This window comes from Thunnus maccoyii, chromosome 2 (genome assembly GCF_910596095.1).
Source record: "Thunnus maccoyii chromosome 2, fThuMac1.1, whole genome shotgun sequence".
Lineage (NCBI taxonomy): Eukaryota > Metazoa > Chordata > Actinopteri > Scombriformes > Scombridae > Thunnus > Thunnus maccoyii.
Genome location: NC_056534.1, coordinates 24,388,317 through 24,403,630, shown reverse-complemented (window position 1 = coordinate 24,403,630; position 15,314 = coordinate 24,388,317). Strand labels below are relative to the sequence as shown.

Genomic DNA, 15,314 nt, shown 5'->3' with positions numbered 1-15,314 from the left:
TCAAGGTCCATTTAACTGGGGTGCTGTGCCGCTTAGCCCACTTGCTGAATCTTTCAAGTCATGACTTTGCACTTTTCACCTAGGCTCATTTTAGTGCCACTGCCTCTACTAGTCCTGAATGCACATTCAGTAATAGAGGTTATTTCATTCCACTGTCTATCTCCAGCCACCTCCCTCTCACATTCCCTCAGCTCAAACTCATAGCGTTTACAATGTTCATACTCCCCCACAGCTTCCCTTGAAGGTTAATGCAAGCTATCAAGCTATCATGTCCTATTGCTTCCCCTAAGGCACAAACTACTTTCTCATCAAACTGATGTATTGTAAATCACACAGAGTAATGTGATATTTTCCTCTTTTCACTCTGTTGAACAATTGCAATTTTGATAATTAACTTACTCTCAAATGACTAGAATGAAAATTGGGTTTTTAAGTGATTCTGCTAACAACTGAAAAACAATCTGGATCCCAACTAATATTAGGATTCATTTTATAAATACATAAGTTAGTGTTAGAGGTCAGTGGAAGTGTTATACTGTATAGTCTGCAAAGTGGGAGCAACACATCAGCTTACAGTTTGTAAGACATCTTTGTAGTAATGCTAGCCCATAGCTCGAGGAATGAGAATGTCAGTCAGTTGGTCCCTTGTTCTGCTACCTCAGCCCAGGCAGCAATTTCTCAACAGGTATTGGAAATTTGCTATGACATTTGGTACTGACATACAGTGCATGGTCCCCAGAGGATGAATCCTACTGACTCTGGTAATCCCCTAACTTTTTCTCTAGCGCCAATATGAGGTTGACAGTTTTGGTTTTCGAATGAAATATCTCAACAATTTGTGGATGGGCTGCCATAAAATGTGTTAAACATAGTTTAGGTCCCCAGAGGATGATTCCTATTGGCTTGACTCATGTTTCATCTGGCACCAACAGTAGGTTATAAATTTTAATTATCCAGTGAAATAAAGCATGTCCATACACTGTCAAGATTGATTTGCACAAATCAAATTTGATACAGACATTCAGGGTTCCCAGATAATGAATCCCCATGATCTTAGTGATTTCCTGACTAAGGTCCAACTGGATGGATTGCCATTAAATTTGGTACTGCATAATTTTTCCCAAAAGATGAACCATAATAACTTTGGTGGTGCGTCCTCTAGTGCCTGACAACATCAGGTCAAAATGTGCATTTGTCCAATATATGACCAAATACCTGCAAAAGTAATGACATTCCCTATCAGCCTCAACAGTACTTTGTTTTTAGTACTAATTAGCAAAAACTCATTGAAGAGGACAACCAAGGTAAATATTACCTGTTAAACATAAACATGTTAACATTTTCATTAGCATTTAATTCAAAGCACTGGTGTGCCTAAGAACAGCCTCACAGAGAGGCTAGCTTGGCTGTAGACTCTTAACGTGTGCTCAGACAAAATGCAATTATTAGAAGTACCACGATTGCATGTAAAGTTAATGAAAAGACTGAAAATATGTATGAATATGCTCAGCACCGTAAAATTTGAGACAAAGACACATCTGTGCGAGTTCAAAATGTTTCAAGTTGAGGTAAAAATTCTTCCTTATCCCAGGACTTTAAGAATCGATTTTGTAAACGTGCAGAGACAAGAGGAAAAAAAATAGTTCTCTGGTGAGATCAGTCAGAGGCTAAGCTGCTACACACACACACCGACACAGTCTCACACACAGACTGAGTGTCAGTTTCTAGCTAGCTTACAGCTAATGTCTGTGAAGTTGGTACATTGACTGTTTGGGGAGAATCAATTTGCTCAAATGGTGCAAGGCAAAAACTCACTTCCTTTTCTGTTGGAGCACACATCTATTCTTGTTGACAGTTAGTTGAGCATGAATACTGGATTATCCAGGTGACAGTGTTACCTAAACAACATATGGAAATGCCAAAAATACTATATACATAGATCTATTTGAAAAAAGAACAAATGCATTTCAAAACAAGTTGTACATGCAAAAAACAAAATGTATTGAATGTGTAGAAAGATAATACCTTTCAGTTGAATGCACATGATTTTGCTTCCATGCTGAGTCCCTCTAGAGCTTCTTCAAATAGTATTTCTTCAAATAAACTTGCACATAAATATTGCACTGTGGAATATTTTTTTTTATCAAACCAACTTGAGCCAGGCTTCACCTCCCTTCCTACTTACCATCCCAATCTGATTTTTTTATCCAGCAGTACATTTGCAAGGCATTGAAAGGGAGCACTCCAGAGCAGCCAGCCAGCTTTTTAAACTAATAACTTATTGCAATGAGAACAAACATGGTCCGCGTGTATTGATTTTTTTTTTTTCAGGGGCTATTGCCTCTTCCGTCATCCTATTCACTTTATCTCCCCCTCCACCACCCCTTCTCTCATAGCAAGTCCTGCCCGCAGCTATCATTTGTTCACTACTTTGGTACTCAGATAGTGATTTTTGTGCTTGATAATTGATGTGCTTTGGCTATACCCACTCCATTGTCTGCCCAGGCCACAGAGAAAACATAAAAACATCACAGACTCTAAAATGAAGAGTGATCACCACCTAGACTCTGTCTTCCATGCTTGTATAAACTTAAGGCTTAAAAATCCTTTTCTGGAAAACAAAAAAAAAACAACATCAAAAAAGACAGAACATTTGTTTGGCTTCACCTTTTTTATAAAAAGAAAAATAAGCTTTTGACATCCATGGAAATTGAGATGAAGCCAGAAAACTTTCACCAAATTTGTTCTCTATTGTTTGTTTCTTATGAATGACCTCTATTTGCCTGAAGGCAGGTTAGTCTTTGACATTCAGTCACTGTAATCATTCCATGACTGTTTTACCTTATGATATGCTTAAATAAATGTACATTTAAATAATAATAAAATCTCTCCTACTACACTCTTGGAAGCAGTCAAAAATTATTTTCTCTGGCAGTTAGCATTTATAAGACTGTTTGTCTTTTTGAGCTCCTTATCAGCTGTGACAGTGGTATTTGGCAGGTTGACATATTCCGTTTCTGCAGCAGAGACGTCGAAAGTTGCTTTGGACATGTTTTCAATCATCATGAATTTATGTCCTCCATGGAAGAAAAACACATTACATGAACCTTCAGAAACTCCTGCAGGTTAAACTGGACTAACGAAACACTTTTAGGGCTAACTGACTCTAACACACTCACTATAAACAGACTGTAAGACACTCGCTAGCCTAGCAACATTAATGCTACAAACAACCCATAATGCAATACTCCGTATAGGAGTACACCTAATTGTCTAGACCCAGAATATAAGATGATCCCACTTTTTCAGATGTATTTCCAGGGAAAAATCCCCATCTTATATTCAGACCAATACAGTATTTAACTATAATCCCAGTTTTTCAGTTTAGTCACCTGACCTTAACCTGGCATTGAACATTTTACACATTTGTACAATATGAACACGGTGCCTGATGTGTTACTAGACTAGAGGAAGACTAGATATAAAGGTCATTATGCATTTAACACTCTGTGTCCTTGTGTCTCTCACTATTTTGCTATCAGTATCTGTAGCACCCTCTCTCTCTCAGTTTCACAGCCTCTCTTTTATCTCTTTTTTGGTCTCTGCTTCCCTCCCTCAATTAAAGAACAGTGTAGAACAGCAGTAGTTGTGAGGGAAAATAGTAACTTCACTGCCTGTCGGTGATGGTAAGTTAATACACTAATGCACTGGTGAATGCTGATTCAAATAGTACTAAAATACTAAAATCAAACTGGAGAGAACAGTTGGATACAGTTCATCATGTTTGTGATCACTTTGATTTTATGGATTTATTTTACATTTCATATATTCACATTATTTACTGATACTCAATCAAAATCTTTGCTGTCCTTCAAAAATCATGGCCTGTCTTGTCAGTTAGTAACTGACATAAAAATGTGGATTTCACTTTTAAAACACAACCTTTAAAAAAAGAATAACTAGCAACACCAGTAATACTTCAAATGTTATTTTTGATTTGGGTTTGTTTTTTTACTTTGTATGTTTGAAGCATTTACTCAAAATGTGTCAAAAGAAAACATATTCCAGACAGAAATGACATGTAATGCCACAAGCAAGCATTAAGGCATCTAAAAGTCTGTGAGAAGAGGTTGAAAAAATCAGGTACTTCAGGACCAACTCCTGAACCTTTGCTGCTTTTCTAGCTTAAGCTTCCAAACTTATACAACCACTTATCTTCCAGCAGAGACTCATTGACAGGCAATTATATCTTGAATGAGAATTTAAGGACATAAATTGAAAAGTAACTTTTCATGGAAGGTTATGCAGAATCTTGCAGTTTCTGAAAAGGTATAGACCTACTACTTGCATTTTCATGTAAAGCACATTGAGTTTACTTTAAAGAACCATGCTCTATAAATAAAAAAATTGCTTGCCTTGCTTTAATACAGTCCATAAAGTCATCATTTGCTGTCTGGTAACAGTTGTTATACAGAAACTGGCCTGTTTTGTTGCAGCAGGGAGTGACTACAGCAACTGCACACTTAATGCAGTAAAGCTAGTTCAGGCAGTCATCTCGAGTCTGCCACTACACTCACATGGCATACTCTTCTCACTGCAACATTTATCCAGCGCACTCTTTTAATTAGGGTGGTGTATTTAAGCTGTTGGTGTTGTGCACATTCATTTGCTCTGAGGCTTTGTGCCTAGAGGGAAGTTATTGTCACTCCCCACTCCTAGCTGTGCTGGACTTGGTGCATCCTTGGCAGAAATGACCAGGTCAGAGTCTTGATGCCAAAGATAAATGCAGTTCCTATTCTAGATTCACTTAGTAATTTGTTTCATATGAGTTGGGTGACAAAACTGATGTAATTGCATGATTTTATGGGCCAAGCAGTGACAGCACAAAGACACATGTTTTTTATTTTATTTTTAAAGCTACCTGTCACAGTGTGATAGCTAATGGAGCATGTTCCTGCCTCACCACAGGTGTCCGACTTCCCAGAAGAGCAGGTTTTGGTAGCTGTGTTCCCAGGAGTTCCAACAGCTGCTGAGCTCTTCCTGTTACCTCATAAGAACCAATCAGAGGGCAAGAAAAAGAGTGAGGAGGAGCTAGAGCAGGTATGGAAGACTATGATTGCATTTTACATGACAAATTGTTGAAATCATATCAAGCTGTATTATTCTGACTGAAAATACCATGCTGTGTCTGTTTAACAGGTGTCTGACATAATTGTAAGTGCACTGAACCAAAATTTGGTGGAGTTTGAGCTGAAGCCTGGTGTAAGGGTGATTGTGTACAACACACAATTAACGCTGGGTAAGAAACGTTTGCTCTCACTGCTTTCAATACTGCCATTAAGTTATCAGCCATAATATTAACTTGCAGGGGTAATTTTGTTATGCACTAGCATTCTTTATTTGTCATTTTGAAGTGCCAAGAAATAGAAATGTAATAATCTTGTTTTGACAACAAGAATTTTTCTTTGGTCCACCAATTAAAATTCCTGTCAGTCTCCCTCCATCCCAGGCAAAAGAACACAGGGGAGTGTGGGAGGGGTTTGATTTTAAGTGGAGCTCCTTGAGACGAGGGATTTTTTATGCCTGCCATCAAAAGCTGAACATCTGTTCTATTTCTTTTACAGCCATTCAACCACAAAATGAGTGTTACACTGAGTATAATTATGTTGAATATTTAGTCCTTGAGAAAGAACACTGTACAATTTAAGGGCAGAGGCAGAATTCAGAATGCTTGAAGAGTCAACAGCACTGTTTAGTTCATAACTGCTGAAAATGGAATGGTTGGTTGACGTTTGAGACCTTTAAATGCACTTCCACCAAAAAAACCAAATTGCTGTTATGAGTTTCAAGTCCATGCTGGATTCATGCAGGTGCATCGATTGTGAATACTGTGGTTGGTTGGGAAAACTACACTTTTATTGGCTTAGTCCACAGTAGTCCTCACTATGTCTCCTATGTCCTACTGCTGGACAGATCTTAAACTGTATTCATTGCTTGGCTGGTTTCATTAGGCACACATTCTCTGGAGGCACACAGCCATGAGTTGTCTGTAGCTCAAAGTGCTGGGTGTTAACAGGGTGGCATGTGCTGCTCTGTGACGTTCTGTGGTGTGCTGCACTCTAATGACATTGGAGGTGTACCCAGCTGGATCCCTCTTTATATTTCACCTCCTCAGAAAAGGTCTAAAAAGCCTTCAAGCTGCTCGAGAAAGGTCACCAGCGTATGCGCCTCTGTCTCTGAGCTGAAGAGCTAACATGGAAATGGTGGAAAATGCAATGTGATTTCCTTGCAATGACAGACACTATTGCACTCTACAAAATAATGAGAAGAATTTAAGGTGAACACAAAGCAAAACCATGTACTGTGACATTAATCAGAGATAAATGTAAGTTAGTGCATTTAAACATTTTAAATCCTGAAATGTATGAATTATCTGCATCAGAATCATGACATTTGAGATATTATATATACGTGCCTCATCTTATAATGCATCTTTAATGCATCATTATTGTGAATATATATATATATATATATATATATATATATATGTATAAAAGAGATGGGCCTGAATACAAATACGTTATTCGGCAAAGCACAAATAGTGTTTTTTTTACAAACATTTATTTCATACAAAGACTTTAAAAAATTGTTTTCACAAAGAAAAAAAAACATGTCAAATACCAGCACGCAGGTCGGTTACATCGCTATCTCAGTGTCTCTCCTCTGCACTGCTGTTATGTGCATTTCCTTATTTGGACATCACCCCATATATATATATATAAATATATATATATATATATATATATATATATATATATATATATATATATATACACAGTGGGGTACCAGAAGTCTGAGACCACTCTCATTCTCTGCTTTCCAAAACTGTTTCAAATCACTGTTAGAAAAATAATAATATTTTATGATGTGGCAACACTGTGGTTAAGGTCTGGTTAGGTTTAGGCACAAAAACCACTTGGTTAGGGTTAGCAAAAGATCATGGTTTAGGTTAAAATGGTTACCTTGTTAAGGTTAGAGAAACATGTAGTGCGGGTTAAAGGTACTACTTCCTTAAGTTAGGCCACCTTCATCGTCATGGCTACAATAATAACCACTGGGTTAAGGTTAGTGGACAATTGTAGTTTCATTCCTTTTTAAAACTGGCCAGATTTGTGGTTAGAAATGTGGCTCTTGTAGTTAGAAACAGGAATGAACAGCTGTCTCCAGTGGCAAAGTTCACTGTTGAGTTACAAGATAAGTTCACAATTTTTCAAGCCTGTCTTAAAACAACAGTTAGTTGCCCATGTGAACAATGAAACAGGTTTTACTCGCTATAATGATTCCCCCTGTTCACACTGGCTGTTAAAAGATCTCCTTCAAATGTGCTTTCAATGTAAGTGATGGGAGCACTATTTCAACTGACAACTGGCGCTATTTCACAATTAGGTTGTAGTGGGTTGTGGTGATGTGCATTAGATTGAAAAATGTTCCTAATATTTTGCCCCTCTCATGTATGTTAAATGGGAGGACAAAATATTAGGAATACTTTTCAATATAATGCAGTCCAGTGCACCACCCATGACCTATGACCTCAATAATAAACATACAGTAGAATAATCACCTTTCTGAAAACCTCAACAAAAACTGAAAATGTAGAAGCTTCGTAAAAGTAGAATTAATGGCAGAGCTGTTGTATTGGTTTGCATTAGATTGCACAATAAAGTGCTTGGTTAGTATATGCAGTTTACATCCTATTGTGTTCGTATAAGGTTATATGTTTCAGCAACTTAATTTATTTTACCATTACTTTACCTCTTTATTTTACTATGTGTATATATTTATATACACATACACATACACACCCACACATATACATATAGTTATATAGTTATATACCTACTGCTGTATATGGGGCATCCATCAACTCAATATAACCTAACTTAACTTTATTTTGCTTCATTATTGGGAACAATACACATGAATTTACATTATTGTGAAGTAAATGTAAACTGCCTAAACATTATATATGGTAAGATACGAGGTGATAACATCCTGTGGTAGAATGATGACCCTACCACAGGAAAGAATAAAAAAGACAGAAGTCTGTCATCAAAGCAGACTGTTTTCTTAGCCTGACAAGTACAAAAACACACCCCCAACCCTGATTTTATCACAAATTGCACCCTGGGGACAATACACATTCATCTAGACCATTCAGATGGAAATAAGCCAGAATTATAAATGCAGTTATACAGTTATACATGGTTATATGCAGGATTCTGACAACTTTACTTTACTTTTACATGTAACAATAGCAGAATCTTCTCTGTCTTCTGTCCCACTCTCACAGCACCCTTGGTGGACTCAAACCCTCGACACAGCAGCTCGGCTATGCTGATGCTTCTATCAGTGGTGTTCCTGGGGCTAGCAGTGTTCCTCATCTACAAATTCAAGAGGTACACACCTTTGTGATTTCTTCCACCTGCTGCACATACAGCATGATCATATAGAACCCTAGTATACTTTATATCTATTACTATATCATCCATTATTGATGATACCAGAGCAGCACATTCTGGACCAATCAATTACAATCACGTCTGGAGATTTGACATATCCCCCTAGAGGTTGTAGACATACTTGCAGCATGCATGAGGCACATGCATTGGAATTTAATCAGTGATCAAATGCAGAGAAAACGACCATTTAATATGCAGTTGCTGTGCCTTGGCTGTTATTTGCTGAATAAATAATTCATACTCAAAATGATTCTCTTGAAGAGTCGGAAGGAAATGGAAAAGCTGTCATTAATTATGGATATGAAATTTTTCCTATTAAGTCTAAAGAGGATGCATTTTTCAAGAAATCTCACAGTTACAAAATAGAGCAATTAATAACCAAAATGAATAGTAATTGGAAATAAATTGGATAGTGACTAAATAAAGATGTATATTAGTGGTTATAAATACAGATGGGAAAAGATACCACTGTCACTGTCATTTGCCTATAAATGAGTTACTGAGGAATAATTATAGTCAAGACAACTGAAAGGAAAGTTGGCGTGTCCATATCAGCATGATGAAACAGAGGAACTTTCTTTGAGGTTAGTTGTGATATACATAAATGGGTTTTTAACAAAAGTTTGTCATCTCAGAGTTATTAATGACTTATGGAGAAAAAACTTAACATGTTTGTTTTCACTCTAAGAAAGAATGGTAAATCTTAGATTCATGGGAGCTAAAATAAATTAGACCCTTAACATCACTTTAACTAACAGAACATAGTTTTATTGTGTAGTTTTGTGTGTAAAACAATATATTAGCATTCTTTCCTAAAAAGTAGCTGCTGTGTAACTCTTATTTCTGAGGACATTTCTTTGAAAGGGATATGTAATTTGGTAGTATATAGGTAATGTGATCATTGCAGTTTTTAAGTAATTATCTAATCTAATTAATTAAGAATTTTACAAATTAACAACTCTGTATGAACCCAAATATAATTAATCTGCACCTACCAAATAAATCAACCACTTTCTCTGTTTTGCTCTTATAATTTGGACCAAACCGTGCCACCATTTCTGTAAAATGAACTGTAACATACCTGCTAATTACACAGAAAATTTCCCGTAAATCAGTATTTAATATTTTAGTATTTAAAATTTAAAGACCTGTAAAATAAAGGGTTACCAAAAGATTTTTTTTTCCTACAAAATATTGCCAGAAAGACAAGATGGTTTTCTAACATTGTTCTGAGCATCTTTTTTTATCACTCTCTTCCTTCGTAAATCCTTAGAAAAATACCTTGGATCAACATATACGCTGAGGTGAACCAGGAGAAAGAGCAGGAGATGATTGGCTCAGTGGGCCAGGGCGACAGCACGCCTAAAATCACTCTGAGTGAGTTCTCCACATCCAAAGAACTCATGGAGAAGGAACTGGATGCCAGGGTCAAAAGTAAGTGAAAAGCTCCCATAAAGGTAATGAAGATATTCATTCATGAACATTTTCATAGACTGACAGTTCCCTGTCCAATTCCTTGAAAGGGCTTGTGGTTTGGCGAGTGAATACATAAGATGATTTTGGAGTAAAAGTCAACTTGATAATAGACAGAATAAATGTGTGCACATTCACCCCTTAGGCATACTTTAGTTATTTGAATTTGGATTATTTTATAAACAGAGAATTGGCAACTTAATCTCCTTTTAGCATTTTTAATTATTCAGAGAACATGAAAGCAGAGGGAGCTACAGATTAGAGACAATACTGGAAGGGTTTTAATGTAGTAAAGAGTGGATTCTAGCAAGACTTGCAGTTCCGAGAACAATGAATAATTAATAAAACCAACACATTTAAGCATGTGGCCTCGGGATTCATTAGGCCAGCTGGAGCGCAGAGGCAGCGGCCTTAATTACTTGAGTATTTAGTCACAATATGACTTGTTTAAAAGAAATATTTCAGTCCATCACAAAAACAACAGGTTGCCGAAAGCAAATTAGTCAGATACCGCTTACTCTGACCTTATATGATGCTCACAGTCTGTTTTACATTACCAACAGTAAGTAGTGCAGGTCATCTGGTCAGTGCAATCTCTGGATTCATCTGGCTCGGAGATAGTTTACAGGACAGCTGAAGCTCCTGTAGTTTCACAGTTTAGGATTGCAAGCTGATTCTGACCTAGCTGTAGAAATTTAGAATAGCTGTAGAAAAAAAGAAACAGGTCATACACAGAAATGGACACCCTCAAGCACCAAACATCAGTATTCTGCTGTAATTCCAGCTGAATACTGTATTTTTATTCAGCTTGGGTTAGGGTTGGGTGTCCATTGCTACCTTTTGCATACAACCTGTAATCCTCCACAGAGTAGATTCAGTCAGTTATGAAATCATGTAGCAGCTTGACTTGACAGTAGTGAAGTGGTTGTGGCTCATATTGACCAAGAAGATATAACAACAAATGTCGAAAAGCCCTGTTCAGACAAATTGAAATATATATATTTATATGTATATATCAATGTGTAATGTCCAACAATGGACCTTAATGTGTGGTATCAGTGTCAAAGTAGTTATTTGTTTTACAGGCATTTAAGCGCCAATGTCTTTGTTCGTGGCTTGGCTTGTTTCTAAAGCGTCTTTGTTCTTGGCTTGTTTGTCTCCTTTTGTTTCATTTGTTTCTGCTCAGGGGGAGTTGGAAATGCCTGCGAGAGCACAAGGGAGATTCCAAACTGTACTAGTGTGTAAAGCCGGAGAGCGCAACAGTTTATGTACAGAGCAAAGTATTACAGTGTCGGGGGTTCTCTTTTTCTGTTTTGTAATTCTCAACACAACTGATGTTAATAGTTTTCTAAGGGACCTCATTTATACAGACTTGCATGGATGTCTAGTTCAACAACATCCATGCAGCAAATGTCAATTTACTCAATGAGATCATTGTAATTACTGGCGAACATACTCTGTTTTGTGGATGCTACATAACAACATTCATTTGCAGAGTGAAATATCTGTCGTGGAAATCTATGAAGAGTTATGTAAATTTCCTAAGGAGTTTGCTTTGAAAATCATTTCTGCCTATATATAGACTATAATGTATGAGTCTTCAATCAAACAGGGAATATTATTGAAATGTACAATATTATTATCTGTTCTGTTAAATGTATATATTATTACTTTCTACATGCTCGTAGTCTGAGTACCATGGCGATGACAGGAGATCTGACAGTGGTCCATTTTTGAAAGTGTGTTTAAAAAGTCAAACATAACTTAAAGAAATCAACTTTGTTTTGATAAGGTCCTTGACTTGTGCATGTTCTAATTGAGGACACGATTTCTGTGTTGTAGATAAGCAAGTGTTGTAAATAGTTATTTTCTAATCATTCATCAGAAGAGCTCAATCGGTTTTGCCTAAACTTCTGTTCTGCTCTTATTTTCTTCATTCATGTATCTAGTAGCAGGGGGTTTATCTGCTCATGCAGGTAGAACTGCAATAGCTTATTATAGTTTTAACTTCCCTCCTTTTCCCTGGAAATGACATGAAAAGGATCAACATGAACATGTTCTATGTGTTTATATTTTCATTAAACATATACAGTACAATAGATAGTCTGACATTTTTACATAGATGACAGTCTTTAAACTACCTGAACCAAGCATTATTTTGTCATCGGAATCATTGCATTAAATTTTGCCTTTGATTCAATGGCTTTGAAATTTCTGATTTAGCCTCAGAACAAAAGCTGAATCAGGATGAAATATTTACTATATTGTGGCTGCCAGTGATCAAAATCACAATATCCACATGTTGGGACAAACATGATGACAGTCATTCCAAAACTTTCTGAAATGTGATATTATACATATGTGTGTGTATGTATATCCTCTAAAATACCAGTAGGCAGGTTCCATTCTTTATTTGGTTCCTGTCCAAATTTGCTAAACTCTGATGATAATAAATCTTTTTTTTTTCTTTTCATCGTTCAGCCCTCTTTTTTTATTATTAATTAGCAAGATTATTGTACAAAACATTCAGATAACGTTAATCTTCTCATCTTTAGCCAGAATTTTTACAGGTGGAATTGAAAGATTATTTTCTATTAATTAATGTTAATTCCATAAATAACTTAATGACAGGACAAAATGAAATGTTTGGCTATTATCTGGAAACATTAAGTTCTCTGCAAACTGGTTTGGCTGTTTGTGAGGAGAAAGAAACATCAGTCTGAAACACCACTTTAGGATTGTGAGTGGACTGTGTGTGTTTCTGTAGGTCGACGGGACCAACAGAGTGTTGAGTCAATTATAACAATCTTGCTGATCGCATCACGTCATTTTCAGTGGTCAGTCTCCCAGTTAAACTTATGCATGTTATATCAGTAATTTAAGCTTGTCAATTTAATGATCATGAATTGGGACTGTTGGTTTTGTGATCAAGAAGTTCATGAAAAATACAGTGTGCAGAGTAAGTATTTTACATGATTTCTACATGTCAGATACAACATGGTGTATTTTATACTGCTCATCCCATTTCCAGATAACCAGTGAACACTGATTAGATTTAAAACTCAAAACCTGAAAATTGTCTGCCTTCTCAAAAGGTGACTAGAGAGCTAAATTGAATATTTGAGTCTTAGGTATGTCTATATTTAGCCACCTGAATGTGTTTAAAGCCTCATGCTATTGAACCCAACACTAAGTAGGCCTATAGAATATTTGTATTTTAGAGGATATAACAATGCGTATGTTATATTGAATTTAATATCAAATATCAAAAATTCTTTTTGAAGAAATTTATCAACTCTGTATTTTTTATATATATATAAATGGATATAACAGTAATTTGGAATGAACCCCTTCAGTGCAGTATTTCTTACTGGGTCCTTTGCTCAGGGTTTTGGGGTGTTTCCTTCACACAGCATGAAGAGTGCTTTACTTTGTCACTTGTTACAGAGCTTCAGAATTATTTGCCCACTCTGCTCCTTCTGTCAGCCCGCACACTGCTGTCTTGTTCATCCAACAAAACCAAAATATTGTCTCCAAATATGAAGAATAGAAGCATTTGTATTTATTTAGACATCTCATAGTGTACAAACAATACACTAAAGCTGGCTTTATGTTATTAATCCACTCTCCCTGGTGCCATCAGGCTCCTTTCACTACCCAACACTTAACTCTCTGCTTAGTTTGAAATGAGGTAGTAGCGTCCTCCCAGCATGCAACTCTCCACCAGCACTGTGTTCTCCAGCCCTACAAAAGCTAAGTGGCCTCGAGTTGACTCGTATAAGCCTCCTGGTATCCAGCGAGACAATAATCAGAAAGCTGGACAGCTGAGCAGAGGATGCCCCATGCAGAGTTCTCACAATGCTCGGCTCAAGTAAACAGCGCTTGCGGGAGAAGTGAGAGGGGCAGGGGAACACTGCACAGAGATATAGGCTGTCACATCACATATGCATTACCTTGAACAGAGTGCTCTCATCTCAAACCAAACAGCCAGGCCAGGCCTTGTTTACTGCAGACAGAATACACACTGAACAGAGATTGTTTTATAGCTTTGTTGTATTCAACACATGTCATGAGCAAAGGATTGTTTGCTTGGCTGGATTTTTGTTTGGGTGGGGGCTTTGATGGTGTCACTTTGTTCTGAAACTTATTAGTAAAACAGGATTAGGGGGAATAGAAAAAGAAATATCAAAAACTTTAACCACAGCTCTAGTCATGTTTTTATTGTGTTTTTTTGTTTGTTTGTTTTGTTTGTTTTTTCTTCTCTTGGACCCTTTGGAATTGTGAAGAATGTATGACAACTACACTGGTCCAGTATTCATAACCAGGCTATAATGCTTGGTAGCAGCTGTTGCTGGATAAGAAAATAAGTATTTCATAACAGGCTGTAAAGACAGGAAAGACTGGCTACCAGATAATGTTGTGCTTTATATCTGCACAGATATATTGGAACTGTCACCAGTAAAAGAAGCTCATGGGTAATTTGGGTAATTTCCTGATGTTTATTTCCTCATTGTTCATTCAATCACCATTTTGATCACTGGAAATTTCTGTCTCATCTGATAACTCAATGCCACATTATACTGTAAAAACCAGCTTGAGATCTCTGGGGGGGAATCCATACTTTTAAAAAACGGAAGCAAGATTTTTGCATACTTCAGAAGGCAAAAGCATTATAATGTTCTTCAGTGCACAAAAATCTACAATGCATGCATCATCAGTAATGTTCTGTTTCATCTTTATTTCGATATTTCTACGGTAAAGAAACTGTCATTTTGAAATTGTTTCAAATAAATGTATTTTTGTACATCAATGCATTTGGTCTCTGGGTGATGAAATTCCTGTGAACTGAGGGGTGGAAAGAAAATTATGCTCATTGCAAATTAAACTGCTCGGTTTATGAGTTAATGTACCAGTAATCTACAGTGGAGAAGCACACAGAGGTAAGAAAACCACCAGTTTTGTTCATTTCTTCCTCTTCTTCCTGTACTTATAGAATTTTTGGAGTAATCAAAACAACCAAATACGGCACTACTATTGAATGGTAACATTGCTGCAATGTTATTTCCTACCATCCCTACCACAAAACGTACATCACAGGCTGCCCATGGCTGTATGGTGAGGTACAACCCAGTGTCACAGCAGTTTGTGAAATAGTCATTAACTTCAATTTATAGATTCATGTACATGAAAACAAATTTTCCGTTTTTTTTGTGACACTCAGCATGACTTTCAAACTAATGTATTTCAATTGGAAATATGTTTCGTGCCTGCATCACGTTTTTTTTTTCTGTCAGTCGAGAAGCTGTATTGTTATACATTTTT

At 36.7% G+C, this 15,314-nt stretch overlaps 1 protein-coding gene across 1 annotated transcript in view; it reads left to right on the top strand.

Moving 5' to 3' along the window:
• Nucleotides 1-14,802, top strand: part of sorcs3 (sortilin related VPS10 domain containing receptor 3) — a 204,857-nt gene extending 190,055 nt beyond the window's left edge. The window contains exons 23-27 of the mRNA XM_042396082.1: nucleotides 4,969-5,100; nucleotides 5,200-5,299; nucleotides 8,351-8,456; nucleotides 9,793-9,953; nucleotides 11,179-14,802. Of these exons, the coding sequence (XP_042252016.1) occupies nucleotides 4,969-5,100; nucleotides 5,200-5,299; nucleotides 8,351-8,456; nucleotides 9,793-9,953; nucleotides 11,179-11,237 (558 nt within the window). The 3' untranslated portion in view covers nucleotides 11,238-14,802. The remainder of the gene's footprint in view (nucleotides 1-4,968; nucleotides 5,101-5,199; nucleotides 5,300-8,350; nucleotides 8,457-9,792; nucleotides 9,954-11,178) is intronic.
• Nucleotides 14,803-15,314: the final 512 nt, after the last annotated feature.